This window comes from Vanessa tameamea, chromosome W (genome assembly GCF_037043105.1).
Source record: "Vanessa tameamea isolate UH-Manoa-2023 chromosome W, ilVanTame1 primary haplotype, whole genome shotgun sequence".
NCBI lineage: Eukaryota > Metazoa > Arthropoda > Insecta > Lepidoptera > Nymphalidae > Vanessa > Vanessa tameamea.
In genome coordinates this window covers 3884117-3904613 of record NC_087340.1, presented here as the reverse complement: position 1 = coordinate 3904613, position 20497 = coordinate 3884117, and the positions used below count along the sequence as shown (strand labels likewise).

The following is a 20497-nucleotide window of genomic DNA, read 5'->3' as shown; positions in this document are numbered from 1 at the left end:
CAGTTATATTAAAAATAATAGGTGTCATTGATATCATAAGTATTAAGATACCTATTATATCAATTGTACTTATAATATAGGTACGTGCTTTTGTACTTCGACCACTATATTCAAATTTACCACGATCGGTTCAGTTGTGAACAGATAGCATAGTTGATTTTATTGTATTTGGTGGTAGAGCTTTGTCCTTGCCCGTCTGGGTAGGTCCACACACTCATCAGATATTCTACCGCCAAACAATAGTACCCAATATTGTTGTGTTCCGGTTTGAAGGGTGATTAAGCCAGTGTAACAACAGTAACAAAGGACATAACATCTTAGTTCCCAAAGTTGGTGGCACATTGACGATGTAAACAATGCTTAATTCACATCGCCATTGTATAATGACGGTGGTCACCACTTACCATCATGCCCTTTGCTCGTCCTATATCATAAAAAAAAAACATTTATCTAATAATTAACATTCCAATTATTACGTATTTCATTTGATTTCATTTTACAAGCAGATTTAAACTAAACTAGTTAATATACTAATATGTTATCATGAAAATATATAAGTGATAAATGAGATGATGTTTTTGAAGGTGAGAAAGGATAGAGGGTCTGAATCGGTGTTTTATTCTTGTTTGTATTCACTATTTAAATCAGTTTTTTTAGTTATTTCTAATAATCATATCACAGCTTAAAACACTTGAGATTGTTAAAACATTTCAAATTGTCGCCGAACATTTGTTTTATTCGTACTAGGCCCATCTGTAGCCGCCGGAATCCGAACGCTTGCGTTCAAAGCGTAGCTTATTTAGCACTTAAAAATGTTATAATATTTAGCTTTTACTACAAGTAATATGAAAACTTAACTTCTACAATGAAGAAGGATAAGTTCTAATGAGATGAATTGAAATTTCACGGTATTGATTAAGTGAGTTATATTAAGAACAAGTTATGATAGAATAAAGTTAATTTGCCAATTCGTTTGTACAATCCACTCACACACACTTTATTCCATGGCTTAAAAGGACTGACAATCTTCTAATTTTCGTGGAAAAATAACACGAGAAGCTCTAAGAAATACGAAAATTGTAGAGATCTTAACTTATCTTCACAAGATAAAGTTCCATGGATAAACTTCAATAGAATCTCAAGGAATTTATAAATAGATATCCCATATTATCTCACATTCAATAATTTGTTTACATTGAGGCCTTTTATATATATACAAATTAACATTTAGTTACTTATATAATACAAATTATGATCTCGTGGATTAAGTGAGTTGCAATTCCGATCTTCAATCAAAATCTTCAAAAAAACATGAATAAGCCCCTGTTACCAGTGGAGACAATAAAACGAGGCGTCATTCAATTGATATAAGCAATAAAGAGAAACTTCTACCCCTGTAAACATAATCAATAAACCATAGAACTAAATAAAAAAAAAATTAATGAATAAATCTTATTATTCGTTAATATAATACTTTTTGGATGAAGTCGCTTGGACGTAGGCTCAGGCTCCAACACAGGACTGATTAAGAATATTAATAAAAAATACAATGTGAACATTAAATGAATGTTTATTGCCGTTTCTTTTCGCTGGAGGTTGCTTTTCGAAACTGTGGTAAAGTTGAACTGTTGATGATTCAAAAGTACTTTTGTTGTAAAGAAAAATAAATTTACATTTGATTTGATAAATGAGAGGCTAGCGAATGAAACGCTGTTGCAAATCCTCGGATGCTCACATGTCCATGAGCGATCACTTATCATCGGGCCTTCTCTTGTTGAGCATGTGATTCTAAATTGTCTAATATTACTCTATATAAATATGAAAACCAACTAGTCAAATCTTTAATTGCAAAATTCCTTACGGTTAATATGTAACTAAGCTTTTGTCTTGGGTGCTTTATAATTTTAAATATATTATATTGAATATAAATATTAAATCAAGCTTAAGTACATAGAACAGGTACACATAGAATATAACTGCAGCACAATTTTATCTTCAGTAAAATATTTCATTATTAATTAAAAGCATTCTGCGAAATATTTGTAAATGATGTATTCCATTGTTCTAGGAAAATGTAGGAAGGTTATTTCAGAACGCGCGCACCCCCTCTTGTGGGCGGGAAATCTGTTGCAATGGAACCGCCCTTCTTGCCTTCACTCGAGCCCTGGAAACTGCAGTCGCCTTTCGAACCTCAGCCAGCTAGCACCTCTTTTGGTTCACTGCCAGAGCTTTGCTTCGGTTAACTGAGAAGGCCATATCTCTTCAATAGACAGTCTATTCTTCTCTTTATATTCAAGCTCCATATTATTTTACTTCAACTAAAATAAAATTAATTCAAATACAACAGAAGATTATTAAATCGAAGATACTTTTCTGCATTCAAGTCGAGACGAAGTTTTTTTTTCGAAGAATAGTTATCGTTTTTCACGCTGCGGTCCCTATTTAAATTGGTATGTACGAACAATTTCTGTTAAGTTCTAAATCTGATCAGATGATATAGATTTAAATATACCAAGGAGGTTTATTTAATTAAGTGATGTTTTCTTTTTGTTGCAGAAGTTCAGAATGAAGATGAGGCAAAAATTTAGGAGAAGGAGAATAAATTTGACCATTATTAAGATAATCGTCATTATATTATTTAAATTCAAGCGACTGAAGATGTTTTTATACAAAGCCACCGAAAAATCCCGTCTGAAGATAATTCTGCATTTATTTTATTAAAAAGAAAAACTATTTATGTTGAAGAATCTGATGATACTTATAAACTCTTAAATCTAAAAGGTAAGGTTTATTTTTGTACATTATAACGCATTTTTCTTTTGTTTTTTTATTTATATAAAATGACGACTGACGACAGATGTTTGTCATATATTAAATACCTACGTTCTTCGAAACGTACTGCTTTTTTCCTGGCCTTTAGTTTCCCATTTTATTTAGGTAATACAAAAAATACATCCTCATTTTTCCTCTTTTATTTTTCTCATTTAATAATGTAAAAAAAGTTGATGGTATCTCCGAAAAAGGTCCAATATTGCTGAGCAAGTTCTAAAATATTTTCTACATATTTTTTAAGTTATTTTGATGATTTATTTTTCTTTTAACATTTATTAGTAGTAGATAGGTTCTTAATAACGATTATTAACAATGTTTTTGTAACAGGTCTTTCATTCTATGGAACTATTGGTAAGTATTTATTATAAGGCTCTTGTGAAGGAAATTATGATTTATGGCTGAAAGCGCTCCGTTTGCTGATGCGACCATCTACGTTTATTTTCAATGTTTTCCATTTAACATCCGTAAATAGCTGCACGACTCAAGATAAAAAATGAACAGTTTAATTAAAAAATAATAGTTCAACTATCGAATAACTTCAACTACATTTTCTTTTTTTGTAAATATGTAAATTAAAATTATATTTAAGTTAGAAATTGATTGTATTATACAAAAGCGATATAAAGAATTTATAGGCGAAGCGCCATTAGTAGAAACATATAGTATCGTATGAATAAAGTACCAGAAACTGTTTAAAATAATATGATAATCATATTTCGTATAGCTAGCTAATTGGGCGAACCGGGTGCTAATGACCGATTTCATGTGCGCGTTACGTCGTGATTTTAACGCATATTTAATTAAATGAGTCGTGACGTTGTCGTTTTAGCCATTTAAATATTCAGCGGTAATTAAGTACTCGATGAATTAAAATGCACAAATAAAAGTTTTACTTAATACGTGCCAGCTTATAATAGCTATTGCGTACCATATCATATTCAACCTCCATAGATATTATTCGTTTCAGATTAACTATAAGACCTAATTGAACACACTTCATCCTCATTTCATAAATAAATATTACACTTATTTATTTTAGCGTATATTTATTATAGCGTATCGTCAATAAGTATAATTATAATAATAAATAAAAAAAAATCTGGGTTACCAGTAAAAAAAAAACTATAAAAAAAATGTAAAAACACAAAAAAATATATAATTGTAATATTAATCGATTTAAAGTTTCACAACACATAATTGCATCAAAGTACAAGTTATCTTCATAGTTATAGCACTCAAGTTAGTCCGTCCAAGCTTACATTGGGCGATAAGTATAAAATTAAAATAATAATTAGATGCACCCGTCTCTCTTACGTCACTTGCCGAAAAATCACGTGAATCACGTGACATCAGCATGTTTCCTTATGACGATAATATAATTTCTTGATAAAAAAAGTAAATGAAACCGGAATAACTGGAATTAATTTATTGAATTAATAAAATAAGAACTCAAAGAAGTCAGAAATAAATATTAGCAAGCCATTTGATTAGCACGCCATTTCAGTCCTATTTCGTTGCCAAGTTTTGCGTAGTCTTTCATTGCCAATAGAGAGAGGTGATCCACTTTTTACTTCTATATATTTCAAGTAGGCTTATAGAAAAAACACACGCAATTAGTACATATCATAATTATAGTAATTATTTTAATTAATAAAGGGATCGTGTCTTACGGACAACATAATGTAACCAATGCTGTAATTTATGAACCTATAAAAGTAGCTAATTTACATTTATATATCAAAACGCCGTCACGGCATGGTAATTTGAGCTTTATTGTTAAAAAATGGTATCAAAAAGTACACTACAGAAATCATATTAAAATATTAAAAAGGGATTAAGATAATATTCATATGTACGAAATGACATCCTTTGATTTTTTTCGCTCTTTACACGCCAGCCATCTCGTCTATTTTTTTATATTTAAAACTAATAAAAATAAAATATATTTTACACTTTTTTCCCGACAATAATTCGCGCCGAACTTTTTTGTTTTATTTTTTTTACTTCATTGAACTTCGCAATAAAACCTAACCTTTTCACTTAGAACTACATCTACATACAAATATTATAGTGTTATCCATATAAATCTAGTGGTTTACGCGGCGAACGCCAGTAAAGCTCCTAGGTAGGATTTATTTTCCAAAATCTTCAGAAATCATCGTCATATTCCAGACAATTTACACTTAATACACTTAAACCTTCCTCATTAATCACTCCGTCCATTGGTGAAAAGCGTATAGAAACCTATAATGTATAGAAACGTAGTGTTAATAATAATATCCTTTACAGAGTCGGGTACTGTTATAGCCAGTGGCGTTAGCTTATAGTCAATAAAACATGGTATTAAAAAATAGCGATTATATTTTAGTAAAATAAAAAAATTAACTAGGTATATAAAATTGCACAAAAAAAGAATATAAAAAAAAATTAAAACAAAAAAAAATCACATATTATTTGACATTAATCGAGATAATTGACTATTAAATAAAAAAATAGAAATAAAATTTTAATTGTTTGTTTATTAAAGGTCAAACCTTAATTAATAGCAAGCAGACGATCAGTAAAGAAAAATAAGTAATTAGAATGATATAACCAAAATTAGATACATGACATTTTCTTTTTGTCTAAAATCAGTTGTCGTTCACAGAATGGAACTGTTTCATAAACATAAACAAATAAACTTTAAAATATAAAACTACTATAATTTACAAATTCATGCATATATATATACATATATGTAAATCATTTAAAAAAATTATTAACTCCTTATACATTTTAGCACTTATATAATAAACTAGATTAAATTTCCATGCCAACTCAATCTCTCATTCATTCTCTCACAGTCTCATTCTCTCTATTTATCAAATTCCCGTCATGAAATAATAAACTATATCCTATTGAAATAGTTACATGACAGCGTCAACATGTTTTCGCAGTACAACTATGTCATGCGCTGATGTTTCGGATACTATCGTACCAAGTGATGTTAGCACATACAAAAAAGGGTAAATAAGGTAGAACAAGTAGTAGCATAAAAAATAATCTTGTAATGCTTAATTAAGAATATAAACTTTTATAAAACAAAAAAAAAATACAAAAAAATATATAAAATTACAAAAAAGGACAAAAACAGTCTCACTTACATCTGTTAGCTTAGTATTCATCACGAGCTGTTTAATAAAACGGCTTATAATTATTTGAAAAACAGTTATATTATTTAACACTCTTTCATTAAATTGTTTAAATAACCATCGAATCTATTTAAATAAAATAAACATATAAAAAAACTAGATTATATTTCCATTCTAAGTCAAACCAAAAATTATTAGAGATAAATCTATCCAAAATAATAATACTCATATAGATATTATATTATAGGTAAGCGTGTAATGCGAAAAAAAAAAGAAAAAAATATATAAAAAAAATAATTAAGTTGTATATCAATAAAAGGTCAAACCTTATAACTTACACACGCGGTCTTACAATAAGTAATTTATAAAAAAAATGCCAAAATCAAACACTAGCCATCGTGCGATTATTTCCATTTTCGTAAAAAAATAATCATGGTTCCCTTATTAGAAGAATCTTATCAACGCAACTAAACCATTTAAGTAAGAATTAGATTGTACGGTCTCATCGAAATCAATAAAAAATAAATTATTTAATTTGATCTTGTTTCATTAATATAAAATACTCAGATGTGAAAATCAACAGATGTGTCACTTATACCTACATCATTCTTTTACACCCTTCCAACTTGTTTTATTACAATAGTAGGAAAAAAAACAACAAAAAATATTAACGGCCACTTCATATTATTTCAATTTAATTAAATAGACTTATTAATTGATTTCACACTGTTTTCTCCGGTTCTCAAAAAAACCCTCATAATAAATAACCTTAAGAGCTGGATAAGTAAAATCAGAGGAATAGTTAAAGCGCTTAAATTACGCGTCCATTTTGTAAAATAATGACATATTTACTTTGGTGAAAACACGTAGCAATGTTTTGTCATTGAGAGATTAGATTCCCTTCATGTTCGTTTTGAGTATTTTTTTTTATATAACCAAATTGTAACAACGGAGATAGTTTTCTGCGACTCTCGATTTACTCGGCTTTGATTTACGAACTTTTTGATTGCTAATCTGACAACCTTTGCATGAAGGTATTGCAAGACCAACGTAACTGTTGCGCGGCATACAGCAATGGACTACAGTTACAACATTGAGTACTGAATAAAATAAATTTCATAACTTTATTTTAATAATGGCATTGTCATTAATAATATGACCTCAAATTTGAAAATATTTTTGGTAATAAATAAATTCTTCGTGATTGATTTATGTATTTTTTAAGAGTCGGAAATCAGTGTTTTATGACTGTTGATCCTCAGGCGAAATTTATATGATCTCTGGACTATGTCATTTTATCACTAATACAATAAACTATAATATAATACCATTCTAACAACACCTTATTGGTTATACTTATTAAATTTTCACTATGAAAAAGTAAATCTTACCCTAATACCTATTTACATGACAGCGTCGCGTTTTCGCGGTTTTGATAATTATCTCGTGCGATGGCGTTGTTGATGGCTACTGTGATAACAAGTGGCAAGTGATCATAGCTTAGTTTTAATAAGAAAAAAAAAAGTAAATAAAAAAATGGTTAGTTAAAGTAAGGAAGTGCTAGTAGTAATATAAAATTTTAATTTTATTGTTTGTTATTAATTACGCATATAAACTTATAGTAAGCGAAGAACATAATACATAAGTAAAAAAAAATAAAAAAATTGAAAGAAATTAAAAAAATAAAAAAAAATTAAAAAGAATTTAAAAAAATTAAAAAAGTTGTCCAATTGACTTTTGTTAGCTTAGTATCAGTACCAACCATCACGCGGATATTTTGATTGAGTTAAAACTGTTATCTTTTATAAACTAAAACTGTCTAATCAAAATAAAAAAATACATTAATATGCCAAAGCACCTGCTCGAATTTTAAAATTAGTGATTTTACTAGATGCCTTTTCATTAAATTATTAAAAAAGCTACTAGACTATTTATAAATTTTAGCACTTACATATAATAAACTAGAATAAATTTCTATTTTAACGATAACTAATATCCATCATTAAAACAATAAAAAATATTATTTTATTATTGACGACATTTTTATTTACATAACAGTGTCAACAATTGTTTGCAGATTTTTTAATTTTTTATCATTTTGGCCCAATGGCAAATAGGCCTAAAATCAATAAAAAAACAGAAACCAAAACAAGTTAATTAAACAAAAGAATGACAAAATAAAAATGTATGTACTTGAATAGGTATTCTATAAAGCGAAAAAATACAAAAAAAAAAAAACAAATTAAAAAACAAAAAAAAATACAATAAAATAAAAATTAAAAATACATACTAAGTTTTAATTGTATATTGATAAGGTCAAACCTTAATTTATAGCTCAAACATATTCATACTAATAAGTAATTTAAAAAAAAAATATGCCATAATAAAATCAATAAAATTGGTAAGTAAGGTAGCGCTATTAGTAACATAATAAATTAATTTAACTAAATGTATCTACTCAATTAGTCATATTAGCTTGTATAAACAATAAAAAAAAAAACAAAAAAATTACAAAAACAAAAAAGACAAAAAAGATCTAAGTAACATTTACTAATAGGCGATTATTCTCATTTTGAAAACAGTTGCTGTTCACAAGCGAGAACTAAAAAAAACGTTAACATCGAAAAAAAAAGTTTCAATTTGAAAATAGATGATTTTGTTGAAAATTATCTTAATAAAATATTTATAATATATTATTTCATATCGAATTTTAAACAATAGACCACTACTACTATTAATAAAAAGTCGTATCTTAATTCATAACTCAGACATCGGCTGTTTAAATTTTTAAAATAAAAACAAAATTCAAAAACCAGCAATCGCAAGGCCATGTTCATTTGCTTGAATTCAATAATACATAAACAATACCTATCTGGTTTCTTTTCACAGTTTTTTTAACTGAGATTGTCAGTGGCGTATTACCTTAAATGTATTTATAAATTACGAAACATAAACATGGTAGATAAGTTAAGGCAAGTACTAACGATAAATTAGACTAAGATTAATTATAGTTGTATCAAATTGTAAGAAGCACAAAAAAAAAACTTAGAATTTAAATTAATGCGCACCATGCGGTAAATAAACCAACCTTTAATACTGAGTCGCTTTATATTCATAGAGTAAAATGAACTTAAATCATATTTAAGAAATACAATAATTTAATTGTATAATACAATAATATAATTGTGTAGATAAGTTTAATATGCGAATGATTGAGTATAATTTTGATTACAATTGGCACCGCAGCTTTTTTATACCGCTTAATAAAGGTAAGCGCGAAAAACCTCTGAAGTAAATTGAATTAAATTAAACCCAAGTGTTTTTAGTTTCAACAGTCTATGTAGTTCTCCAGCATGCATCAAAATCAATTTAATTTTAATTATAAATAAATCAAAATAAAAAGTCATAGCACGAAAAAAATTAGTAAAAGAACATTTCCGATGACTAAATGAACTAACGTAGTAGTCTACATTGAGTCACTCACCGCACTCCGCTCTTTCCCTCCTGATAAGAAGTGGGGCGCGTCATGGATTGAACTAACTATGAACAGAATTAGATCAGAAATATTTATATTGCATATGAGTACCATAATTATGTACAAAAAAATATAGATGCCATTGGAATATTTTGGGAAGCCTCTTTTTTTTTCCTTCTTACCTGAATACTTGATTGCTTTAATAAAATGTCTTACTGATTCCGAAAGGAATCTTATGAAATAGTTATAAATATTTAATCGTACGAAAAACGGACACACGCACACTTAAGATAATGGGCATATTGCAATTGAATTAAAAAAAAAATATTCAAATATATTTAATATATTAATTTGATGGACACACATTAATGTACCTAAAAGGTTTTTCATTTTAAGTAATTAGTTCCTACTATTTATAGAACAACATAAAAATTGTAAAATATAAAAAAAAATATATAAAAGGGATAAAAAAGTTAAAAAAAAATACTTTAGTTTTTAACTAACTATTTTTTAATTATTGAAATGTGATGCCAAAATATATCAAATTACTATCTTCAAAAGCGATATGCATATTAGATTAGATATATTTTATGTAGGTTGGTATTACTGATATTATATATTTTGTTTTTTTTTTAAATCAAAAAAGATATAATTTGAAAAATAAAAAAGAAAAAAATATATACAAAATTTTAGTTCTAATACACTATTTTACCATACAATATAAATAATGAAGTATTATTATTATTAATGAGTTGAATTAAATTTAATAGTGCTTACATAATTACATAACATTCGAGTTACAGATATTTAATTACATTAAAAAAATATAACAGTTTCTGGTACTTTTATTAATAATCGAAAATAAGTTAAATAAGATCGGGTAATTAGTGTAATATAAATATAATCTGTGATACTAATATTAGTGTATATATATAAAAAAAAAACATTTTAAAAAATCCAAAAAAAATAAGGCACAATAGTATAATATAACTGTAGCTATTATATATGTACTTTATTCAATACTATGTAGTACCGGCATATAAAAATATAAAAAAAAAACAATGACAAAAAAAACCGATTCTATGATGTATACATACTAAGTGCTGGAGAAAATATTATGATTCTACTGATGATATAAAATTTCATTTCGTTATTAATCCAAGCCACGTCGCAGGAATTAAACTCTATATAAAATTATAAATTACTATAAACTTTACGGTTCTTATGCAGTATTGGCTTCATTTGCGATTTAAATAACTAATTGCAAGTTTCTTTTTATTATTTTTAAGACGCATATAATTTTACCTTACTTATTATTTTATTATAGAAAATTATCACTACAACATAGTACTTACGATCTAGAATGTTCTTAGGTATAAAAATGTAAATATTATAAATGAGCTGTTTGTGATATAAAGTAGCCTCATCATAAAATTCACATTATATTTCACGTAGATAATCATTGATCAACTTTACAGTCCTTTGTGATAAAAAAAAACACCTGTAACTGCGCATGCTGCTGGGCGAAGGCATCCCCTAATGTTTGAAAAGAAAGTTTGCCGTAATTTGTAACATCTTAAAAAAGTATTTTCAAACATAAATTATTAATACAACACTTATTACCGGACAAGGTATTCTATGCAGATTTGTCTTATGTTCAAACCAAATATTTCCCCAACTGAGTATTTTATTATATTATATTATTTTAAACCGACTTCAAAAAGGAGGAGGTTATCAATTAGTCTGTATTTTTTTTTCTTTTTTTTATGTTTGTTACCTCAGAACTTTTGACTATTGAACTACACCGTTGATTAATTATAAATATCGATTTTTAAATCGTTTCCCTATTGTTCGTAGCGACGTCTGTGCTTATTTCAATATAAAATAATATAATATTAATAGAAGTCTTAGGGCTAATCGTGGTAGGGCTTTTTGCAAGGTCGTCTATTTAGTTTATATTCGACTGCCAAACATAATTAATATTATATATTTCTGCAAGTGACATTAAATGTCTGTAGTGTGTGCGTGTTCGTGTGGGCTCGTATATTTGTGCGGTTTAATCTTATCTGTGATATGTTTGTATGTTTGATGATTGTGATGATGTGATTTTTTTTGTGTTTGCGGGTGGTTACACAACCACTAGCACACGTACGCTTCGACACCAATCCTAAATGTACACATACAGTGTTTTTATTGGTATTGGTACATTTAGGATTGGTGTCGATGTGTGCATGTTCTAGTGTTTGCTTATTTAGTAGTGTATGTGAGTGAGCATCTATGTGCATATCAGCTTGTGATTTTGTACGTCTCTGCCTTCAATGTGGTTATGGTGTGTATGCTCTAACAAAGAAAGTGCATATGAGTTATAATGTTTTTTTAATTGTCTAAGTATGGTTAGTTACACGTTTGCGTTTGTTTGTTTATGTGTGTGTTTGTTTATGTGTATGTGTGCGTTAGTGTGTGGTATGTATTTTTGTGTGAGATAGTGCGTGTGTGTGTGTTTGTTTGTGTGTGTGTGTGTGTGTGTATTTGTTTGTGGATGTGTGTGTGTGTTTGTTTGTGTGTTTTTGTGTGTGTTCGTGTGTGTGTATGTGTTTTTGAGCGTGTTCGTATGTGTGTGTGTGTGTTAGTGCATGTGTGTGTATGCGTGTATGTGTGTGTGTGTGTGAGAGAGAGAGATACAGTGTGTATGTTTGTTTGGGTTTGTTTTATGTTTTAGCTGGTGCTTATTTGTTTTAATCTATACGTGTGTGTCTGTCAGTGTGTTTGTCTTTGTATGCATGCGAATTTCAATAGTTTGGTGTTTGTTTGCATGTATGTGAGTATACGAGTCCATACTGGTAGCTGTGTTTCTAAAAACGATTTTCGTATAAATAAGGAATGTATGTGAGCGTATAATTCTAAAATACACAGTCAATCATAAATACATTCAACGAATATCTTTTTATTTTTCATTTGTTTATTTATATCTCAATTTTTAATTTTTATATAAAATATTTAAGGTAAAACGTATGAATGAAAAAAAAAATACACGAACACATATTATTAAAATACGTTCTATCCTTGTTCTGTAATACATATGTGACTTTAATAACGTTATTCAATAAAAAAAAGAAAAACAAAAATTTAATCATTAAATATATACCTACTATCTACTCAGTATTTAATTACGTAATTTATTTCAAAATATTGTATATTATTGTTTAGTGTTCAGTTATGAAGGGTAACTGAATAAACGCGCGTACAAAAGACACATAAACTTCATTATCACGTGACTTTCATTTTCATTTTCATCAAACACTAGTCGTTTATAACTTACTTGACCACAAACTCGTAAAGCTCCTCCCTATAGTCAATTATATATGTGGGATTCTTGCAGTTTGAAAATCGAATTAATGTTTTAATTTCATAAATCGAACACTTAGGTATTATTTTATTCATACAATTAACTTTGTAATTGGAACAACCTGTATTTTTTTAATATGTATTGTGCGGACAAGTATAAAAATAAATCCAATTAAATTTTATTTTTGTGAATATATTTTTTTATATTCAAAAATAATTTATGGCAAACTAAGTTTCGTTTATATATCGAATAAATGTACCCAGTATCAGTTAAATATTTGAAAAATCTTACATTTGAATACGTATCTCGTTTTTTATAATTTCTACTGATAATAGCTGATCTACGGGTCAATTATACTAAGGAATTGTTGCGTTGTCGCAATCGAATCGAAACCAAGTCATTGCCGTTTAGCCATTTTCTTATTTTACTAATGAAACCGCATATAATTCATTCGAAATTGAATCGGAATAGAATCGAAAACTTATGATAACTAATATAAAATATAAATTAGTAGAATTGGCCCACATTATATTTAATTTAAGGAATTTATTAGCAATGAATCCAGTATTCATAGACTACAAACCTATCGATGTAAAATGATCCGTAAATCCGTAATAACATCGTGTATTGAAATAAATATCAGTACACTAAAGTCAATAACATAATCATATTAATATAATATTTAATAAAAAATAAAATGTTGGCTATGGGATCATGAGATACAATTTAAATTAGTTTTAAGTAACATTGTACACAATTAAAAAATCGTATTGTTCGCAAATAAGGTTTAACGAGATATGTCTAAGGGGAAGAATAAAAATACACTTATTAAATATTAGATTAGCAGAATTAATGTATAGATTTTGTTAATAATTATTTACCAGTAACGTTTGTTATATATTAGCAAGTATTTTTATTCCCAGTGTTTTTACTTATTTTTGCATTGCTGTGTAATTGTCTTTCAACAATGTATTATTTAAATTTAACTTACAATCGAAATACTGGTGAATGTTAAGCAATTAATAAAACTAATTATTGTATAACTATGCAAGTGTAACCTTTATGTATTCCCTATTACTAGTATACATTGTATAGCGTTTGTATAGTTTATAAAATATTTCTCTTCTTAATTCGACTGTCCAGTTAGTACACTAACGTGACGAGAATGAGTGAGAATTCATTGTGTATCCGCTCGTCCGCTATACAACGTTTGCTAATATGGCACTATGGCTTGTTACTTAATTATATATAATATGTCCATTTATATAAGTATCAATAATCAAGTGCTCGATTAATTATAAGTCATAGGTCCAGTAATAGTAGGACTAGCAGGCCAGTCTAGATTTAGACCACCTTTCCATCAGTGTACAGCACGTAACATAAACCTATATCGAGCATATCATTAACAATATGAATCATAAAAAAAATAATTAAAAAGTAAAATCAGTTAAACACATCGACAATAGGTGGTTCGACTGCAAGCCTGGCCTAGATCTAGGTACTACTATAAATAGAAATATAATACATGACTTACCTTGCCTTACTTATCTACCATAGACAAAAAAAAAAAAAAGATTAAAATGTTTTAAATTGTAAGTAGCATCGTAGAAACATTTTATCAGTGCCTGTGTTATATAGAATGTAATTAATTGTAATTATTACATAAGTATAATAATAAATGCTTGTATACAATATGCAATTAAGCCGCTTGTAAATAATTAGGCCTGTAAGAAGTGTTCCATATTTTGTAAGTTCGAGATGTAATGACTTACAAAATGTGCTGGATACTTCCAACAGGTCTACAGCCATCGACCATCAGGGAATAAGCAGTCAATTGAAGAAGAACACATTGAAAACTCTCGAGAGATATAAAATATGAAAAAAGAAATTCTCAAACTTGTCCATCGCTGTAAATGATCATTGGATATGTGAACATGTTTGGGCATATATTACTGATAATATATGTGATCAAAACATTATCACCGTCCACTTCATTTCTGTTCATCTCAGCAACAACCTATTTCATTTACTTCTACTTCTCGGTGCAAGTGACAAAGTATTATTTTTATTATCTATATTGCATTTAAGTTATAACTTATGATTTATTTGACATTTGTATTTTAAACTTAAAGTAACAGAACTGAAGTTAGTCACTAGGCAGAAACAATTTTTGCAACAAATAAGTAAGGATTGCAACTAATAAGATAGAATTTTAATTGCACGTGTACACCATTATGTGAATAATCGAGTATCGATTATGAATCGACTACAGGTCAATTACTATTTTATATTAATAAAAAACGAGATATCATCTAGTATATTATACCATCGGTTTCAAGTTGAACGACCTTAGATATTGCCTGCATTGTTTTATTTTTGTTTCTTCATTCGTTTTACATTAAAAAACATAAAAAACATTAACAGCCTGTAAATTTCCCACTGCTGGGCTAAGGCCTCCTCTCCCTTTAAAGGAGAAGGTTTGAGCATATTCCACCACGCTGCTCCAATTCGGGTTGGTGGATTCACATGTGGCAGAATTTCGTTGAAATTAGACACGGGCAGGGTTCATTCGTTTAGTTAAAAAAATCTTTATATCTCTTAAATAATGAGTCGTATAATAGTAATTATTTGTTTAAATTACACTAACATATATACGAACAGTAAACGATGCGAAAAATTTTGCTGCGACTTCTTCTATAATAATAATTTCGTGCAGGTCTACGATAGACCCTATCGAAACCTATCCGCAATTATAGATCGTTAAGAAAAAATGTTTTTTTAGACGACAACATATGTCCGCTAAATTTGTATAATCGAGATATTTCGATATTAAATCCATTTCGATCGTAAATTCAATAACATGAAGGTCAACGGGCGGCCATGTTTAACATTTATGGATGCGTTATATGAAAAGGACAAGCCGTATTTGATTAGTTTTATTTATTTTACCCGAGCGAAGCTGGTTTTTCATTTAGTATTGATATAATAGGATATATTTAAAATATATCCGTCCGAAAAAAGTAACGTATATGCTTAAATGCGCCTAAAAGTAATCAAAGGAGACCAAGGAAAGTACCGTATCAGTTTGAAACCAGAATCTCTATTAGATAAATCTAACGAGCCAAAACGAGTGCCGCATATCACCCTAAGAAACACAAAGATGTTTCCCTAATAAGTCAAGTTACGATTTCTTGAAATTGTGTTTATTCTATATGCCATAAGACTTGTAGTCTGTGGCTGTTTTAAAAATTACGCAAAACCTCATATTTTAACATAAACCGGTTTATTATTAGTTACATATGTTATTTTTTATGTATTTGAGCAAATGGATCACCTAATGGTAAATGGCAACACCCATAAACATTTATATTGACACGGTACCTACCCAGACGGGCTTGCACAAAGCCCTACATGGAGTATGCTGTACAAGTACAATATTGATTTATAATTTATGCGTATCCGGAAAAAAACAAGGTAACAAATTTCCTTAATAACTTTTTACCAATATTATTAATTATTGATCACAATTGAAGAAAGAATTCATATTGTTTTTTTGGAATATTTTCTATTTTGTTTAGTATTAGATATTACATACAAAGCAAAATTAAAAAATATTATAAAAATCAATGATTCACCGCAAGACACCGATGGAGTAACATTTATATATACCTATGTATATTATATTAATACATGTTTACTGTAATTGTGATAATTTTTCGATTAATGGGTTGGCACGATGTTTGTAACTAGGGAAGTAAGTACTAATGAACTTTTTTTGAACGCTGAGCTTGAGATGTATTTATAAGTATATAAATATAGTCACTTATATAAGGGTTATATAAGGGATGTACGTTTGTATGGATGTTCAATATTTACCAAATTGTAAAAGTGAAATTAAATATTTAGGTATCACAAATATTTATGTCAAATAAATAAAGAAATTTGAAATTCATTGATTAGCTGATTATTATGATTAATTAAGGTTATGGGAAACACTGTAATATTTGAGAAAATTCAATGGGTTTCGGATTTGTTTTTTTCGTTTGGACATTTCATCAGTTATGAGGCTGGTTATTATATATTGTCTGTATTTATGAATAGTTTAAAAAATATTTAAATTATAGTCTTCACAAGCCGGAGCTCAACGTCAGATAGGTTTTTTGACATCTGCTGCGATGTTATTTTTTTTTTAAAGTTTCATTGAAGCAAATGTCGATAAATCTGTATGACTTTCTACGAACGCCAAACAGAAGATTAAAATAAATTTCATTTTAATGAAGTTTTATAGAATTTGTAATGTATCCTCGTTTGATCTCCCCCGTTTTCAATTTATTCTCAACAGGAACTTAATGTCGTACAGTTTGTTTGACACCTGCTCCGATGTTGTTTCTTTTCAAAAAGTTCCGTTGAAGTAAATGTGGATAAATCGATAGGTCCTATGTATAACGGCCAATATGAAAATTGATAACTTTTCAGTAGACGCTCTCAAAGTTTCAATTGGTTATAATTTTTACATGCTTCAACTTATGTTATTAAAATTTTACACAGTTATTATGACACCTAATGTTAATTTTTTTAGCTAGTTTGATTTATTTATGTATTATTAGTTTTTTAGTTAACGTAGATATGACTATATACGTGACTTTTTTGTATAGTAATATACTGATAAAATAATAATAAAAAGGTCAATCAGTCATTTTGGTCGATTTACTCGCCAAAAACTAATTTTAAAAGAACGCGTATTTTAATTTTTTTAAGGTATATAATATTTATAAAAAAAGGTTTAAAATAAATAGATAACTTAAATTGATAATAATTATATAATAACTTTATGATATATTTCACATTGACACTTATACGTTATTTTATTAAGTGTTATAAAATTATTAACCCTCAGTTAGGTCACAAAAATAAAAACAAATAAAAAATATTAACATATTTTTTTTTTTAATCAATACTAAATGTAAAAACATTTTCAAAATCACGTTGGAAATCAACAAACTTATAAAAATAAAAATATATTTAACATAATTAAAGGTTCTTAGTACACGGCCTAAGAGGAAAAAATAATAAAGACAAAATTAATAAAATCCTTAAATGCAGAAATTAAACATTTAAAAAACAAAACAAAATCACTCGTTGTCATCATTATCAGTAGTAATAATCATTGAATTATATCTTGAAGCTTTCTCAATTGTGGCGTGTATGGAAGCACCCTCATTCTGTGTATGTCCATTTCAAGGAAAGTATGTTTAATATCAATACTAACCTGTTAAGCTGCATAGAGGTACATAAAAAACATTATCCTATTTCTATTTTGGATAGTACAATTATCTGACCAAAATCTAAAGTCATCACAGCCCTCTTTAGTCTTAAGTTTAATAATATCGTAAATACAGCTAGCTATTTCGTTTGAACCCTTCATGGCTATTTATTCATTCCACCAATAACAGGTACCAACCAAGTGCCCAATATCAAAAACAGATAAATTATGAACTTTCAATCGCTTACAATAATAAAATAACTAATTTCACCACTAGGAGCTAGCAACACTTTCTGTAAATCAAATGTAGCACAAAATATTTTAGGATTATTTTGTGCGTTATGTTTATCGTTCTGTTTTTAAGATCTAGACAATTTTTTGTTCTTGATGTGATTTTCAAAGTTTTCTTGTATTTCCGGCGTTATTGGATTGTTTTTATAAGATAGACAGACATGACATTGATCCTTTTTGGGTTTGTGAAATGACAGATTGATATTTTTATTGACCACATCTCTATACTGCCTTAATGACTCCCATTTGCTACCATACTTAGTTGAATCAAACCACTCTTTATATAAATTAAACATTCGCGTAAAACTTAATGATCCGTCTAAATAAAGTTTATTACTTTCTTTACGACAATAGTGTGAATCAACCGGTTCGAATGAGTTCACGTGATCACAAATACTTTTGATCATATCTGGGTCTATAGATGTTTTATGGTGACTATGCCTACCTCTATTGTCTACTAAAGCAAAGCTACCGGTGTCACTTGATTTAGATATTGCGGTTCTTATCATCTTGGGTCCACAGCTAAGAGTATTTAAAAACATTTGTTTGCAAACAATTACCTTAGAATTTTGATGGTTTTGAATATAAGGTAAATGATAAATGTATGTAAATGATCTCCGAAATTCACCGTCTGTAATTGTTCTTTTTTTATTTATTTTAACAACATAGTTACTAATAAAATCGTACTGTTTTGAATGGTCACCGATTTCCCAAAACTTATTAAAAATTTCAATTCTTGTGTCGTCATCTAGCTTTTGAAAACATTTCAATTTACACGTGTTTTGACATGGTTCTCCCAGTTTTTTTCCTAATCTTATCTTACCATTTCGACTATAGTAAGACTTTCCTGTATTTTTCAGTCTTTTTCTCTTTGAATCTATCCATTCATGACAAAATGTTTCCCGTAATCTTCCGCTGTCTCTTTTCTTTGTAAATCTTCTTTTTCTGGAACTTAATGGAATTTTCAGGAACCTCTCCGGATGAGTATTGTGAAATCGGAGAGGGCACATTGTCATCCGTTAGTAAAGATAGAACTGATGGGATTGGTTCTTCATTACCAAAAGGGTTTATACTGCCATTGGGTGTGGCCATTGGGTGGCATAGGAGTATGTTCGCTACATATATCTTGAAATTCGGGCTCATTTGTCATTTGAATTAGGTCTTGACTGTCACACCCATGAGAAGTGTGACTAATTTCATCCAACGGGTTAGTAGTTGTTATAGGTCTATTTAAGGACACATTATCTACAGTGGGTTTAGTGGCTCCTGGTTATTTAGGTGTGACATATCAGTATAATGTTGTTTATCCAGGGATTGAGTTACTTGAACAGGTGCTATGGAAACATTTTGTGGCAGTGTGTTGTTTTGATGGCTTTGATTTAACTCTTTATCGTCATTAAAGATATCTTGCAACAAATTTAGATTTCTATAATCGTTTATTATCTCATCAGCAACAGATGGTAACGGAGAAGCTGAAAAAGAATATGTTTGTACACGATGTAGTAATGTGGATAGTACTAAATAAACAGTAAGCTACTTAAATCTCTTTCGGTGTGCAAGAATGGTAAATAAAACAACTCAAGTTAACTAATTTGAACTAGAAACTGAAAGAATAAAAAATAAAAATATATGGCCAATGTGTCTGTTTTCAAATTAAAACAAGTATAAGGGCCAAAGTAGCACATTGGCCCTTCTACCCAGAATACGGGATTTTTTTAAATTATATATACAATAATTAACTATTGATTAGGTAAAAATAAATATTATTAAAAGATACATGATAATACTATAAAACAATGAAATACTTACAAAGATCAATGTGTTTATTTTCGTCGTTTTTATAACCTAGTTGCTCACTCGATTCACTATTATTTACATTACCAATCGCTAAATTTACTAAATTCCGACTTCTACTATTCTTAGAATAATGTTTGGACGTCATGTTACACTAAATTATATCTTATAACACACATAATATTCACTAAAAATTGATAAATTATTATTACAGCACGACATCGTTCCGTGTGTCGTAGAAGCGCTTAACTGACTGATTGGCTGTTGAAGTAAACTAACACGCGGGATTTCCCCGCGTATAGGTCTCGAATTACCGTTTTGCCTTTATACGTTTAAAATTATGTCACATAAGCTCTTTTACAGTA

At 28.5% G+C, this 20497-nt stretch overlaps 1 protein-coding gene across 1 annotated transcript; it reads right to left on the bottom strand.

Annotated features, from left to right (window-relative positions):
• Nucleotides 1-18060: 18060 nt before the first annotated feature.
• LOC113402096 (uncharacterized) lies at nucleotides 18061-19833 on the bottom strand. Its single transcript, XM_064220233.1, has one exon. The coding sequence runs from the start codon at nucleotides 19352-19354 to the stop codon at nucleotides 18407-18409; it is 948 nt and encodes a 315-aa protein (XP_064076303.1). The 5' UTR covers nucleotides 19355-19833; the 3' UTR covers nucleotides 18061-18406.
• Between the last annotated feature and the right edge of the window lie 664 nt (nucleotides 19834-20497).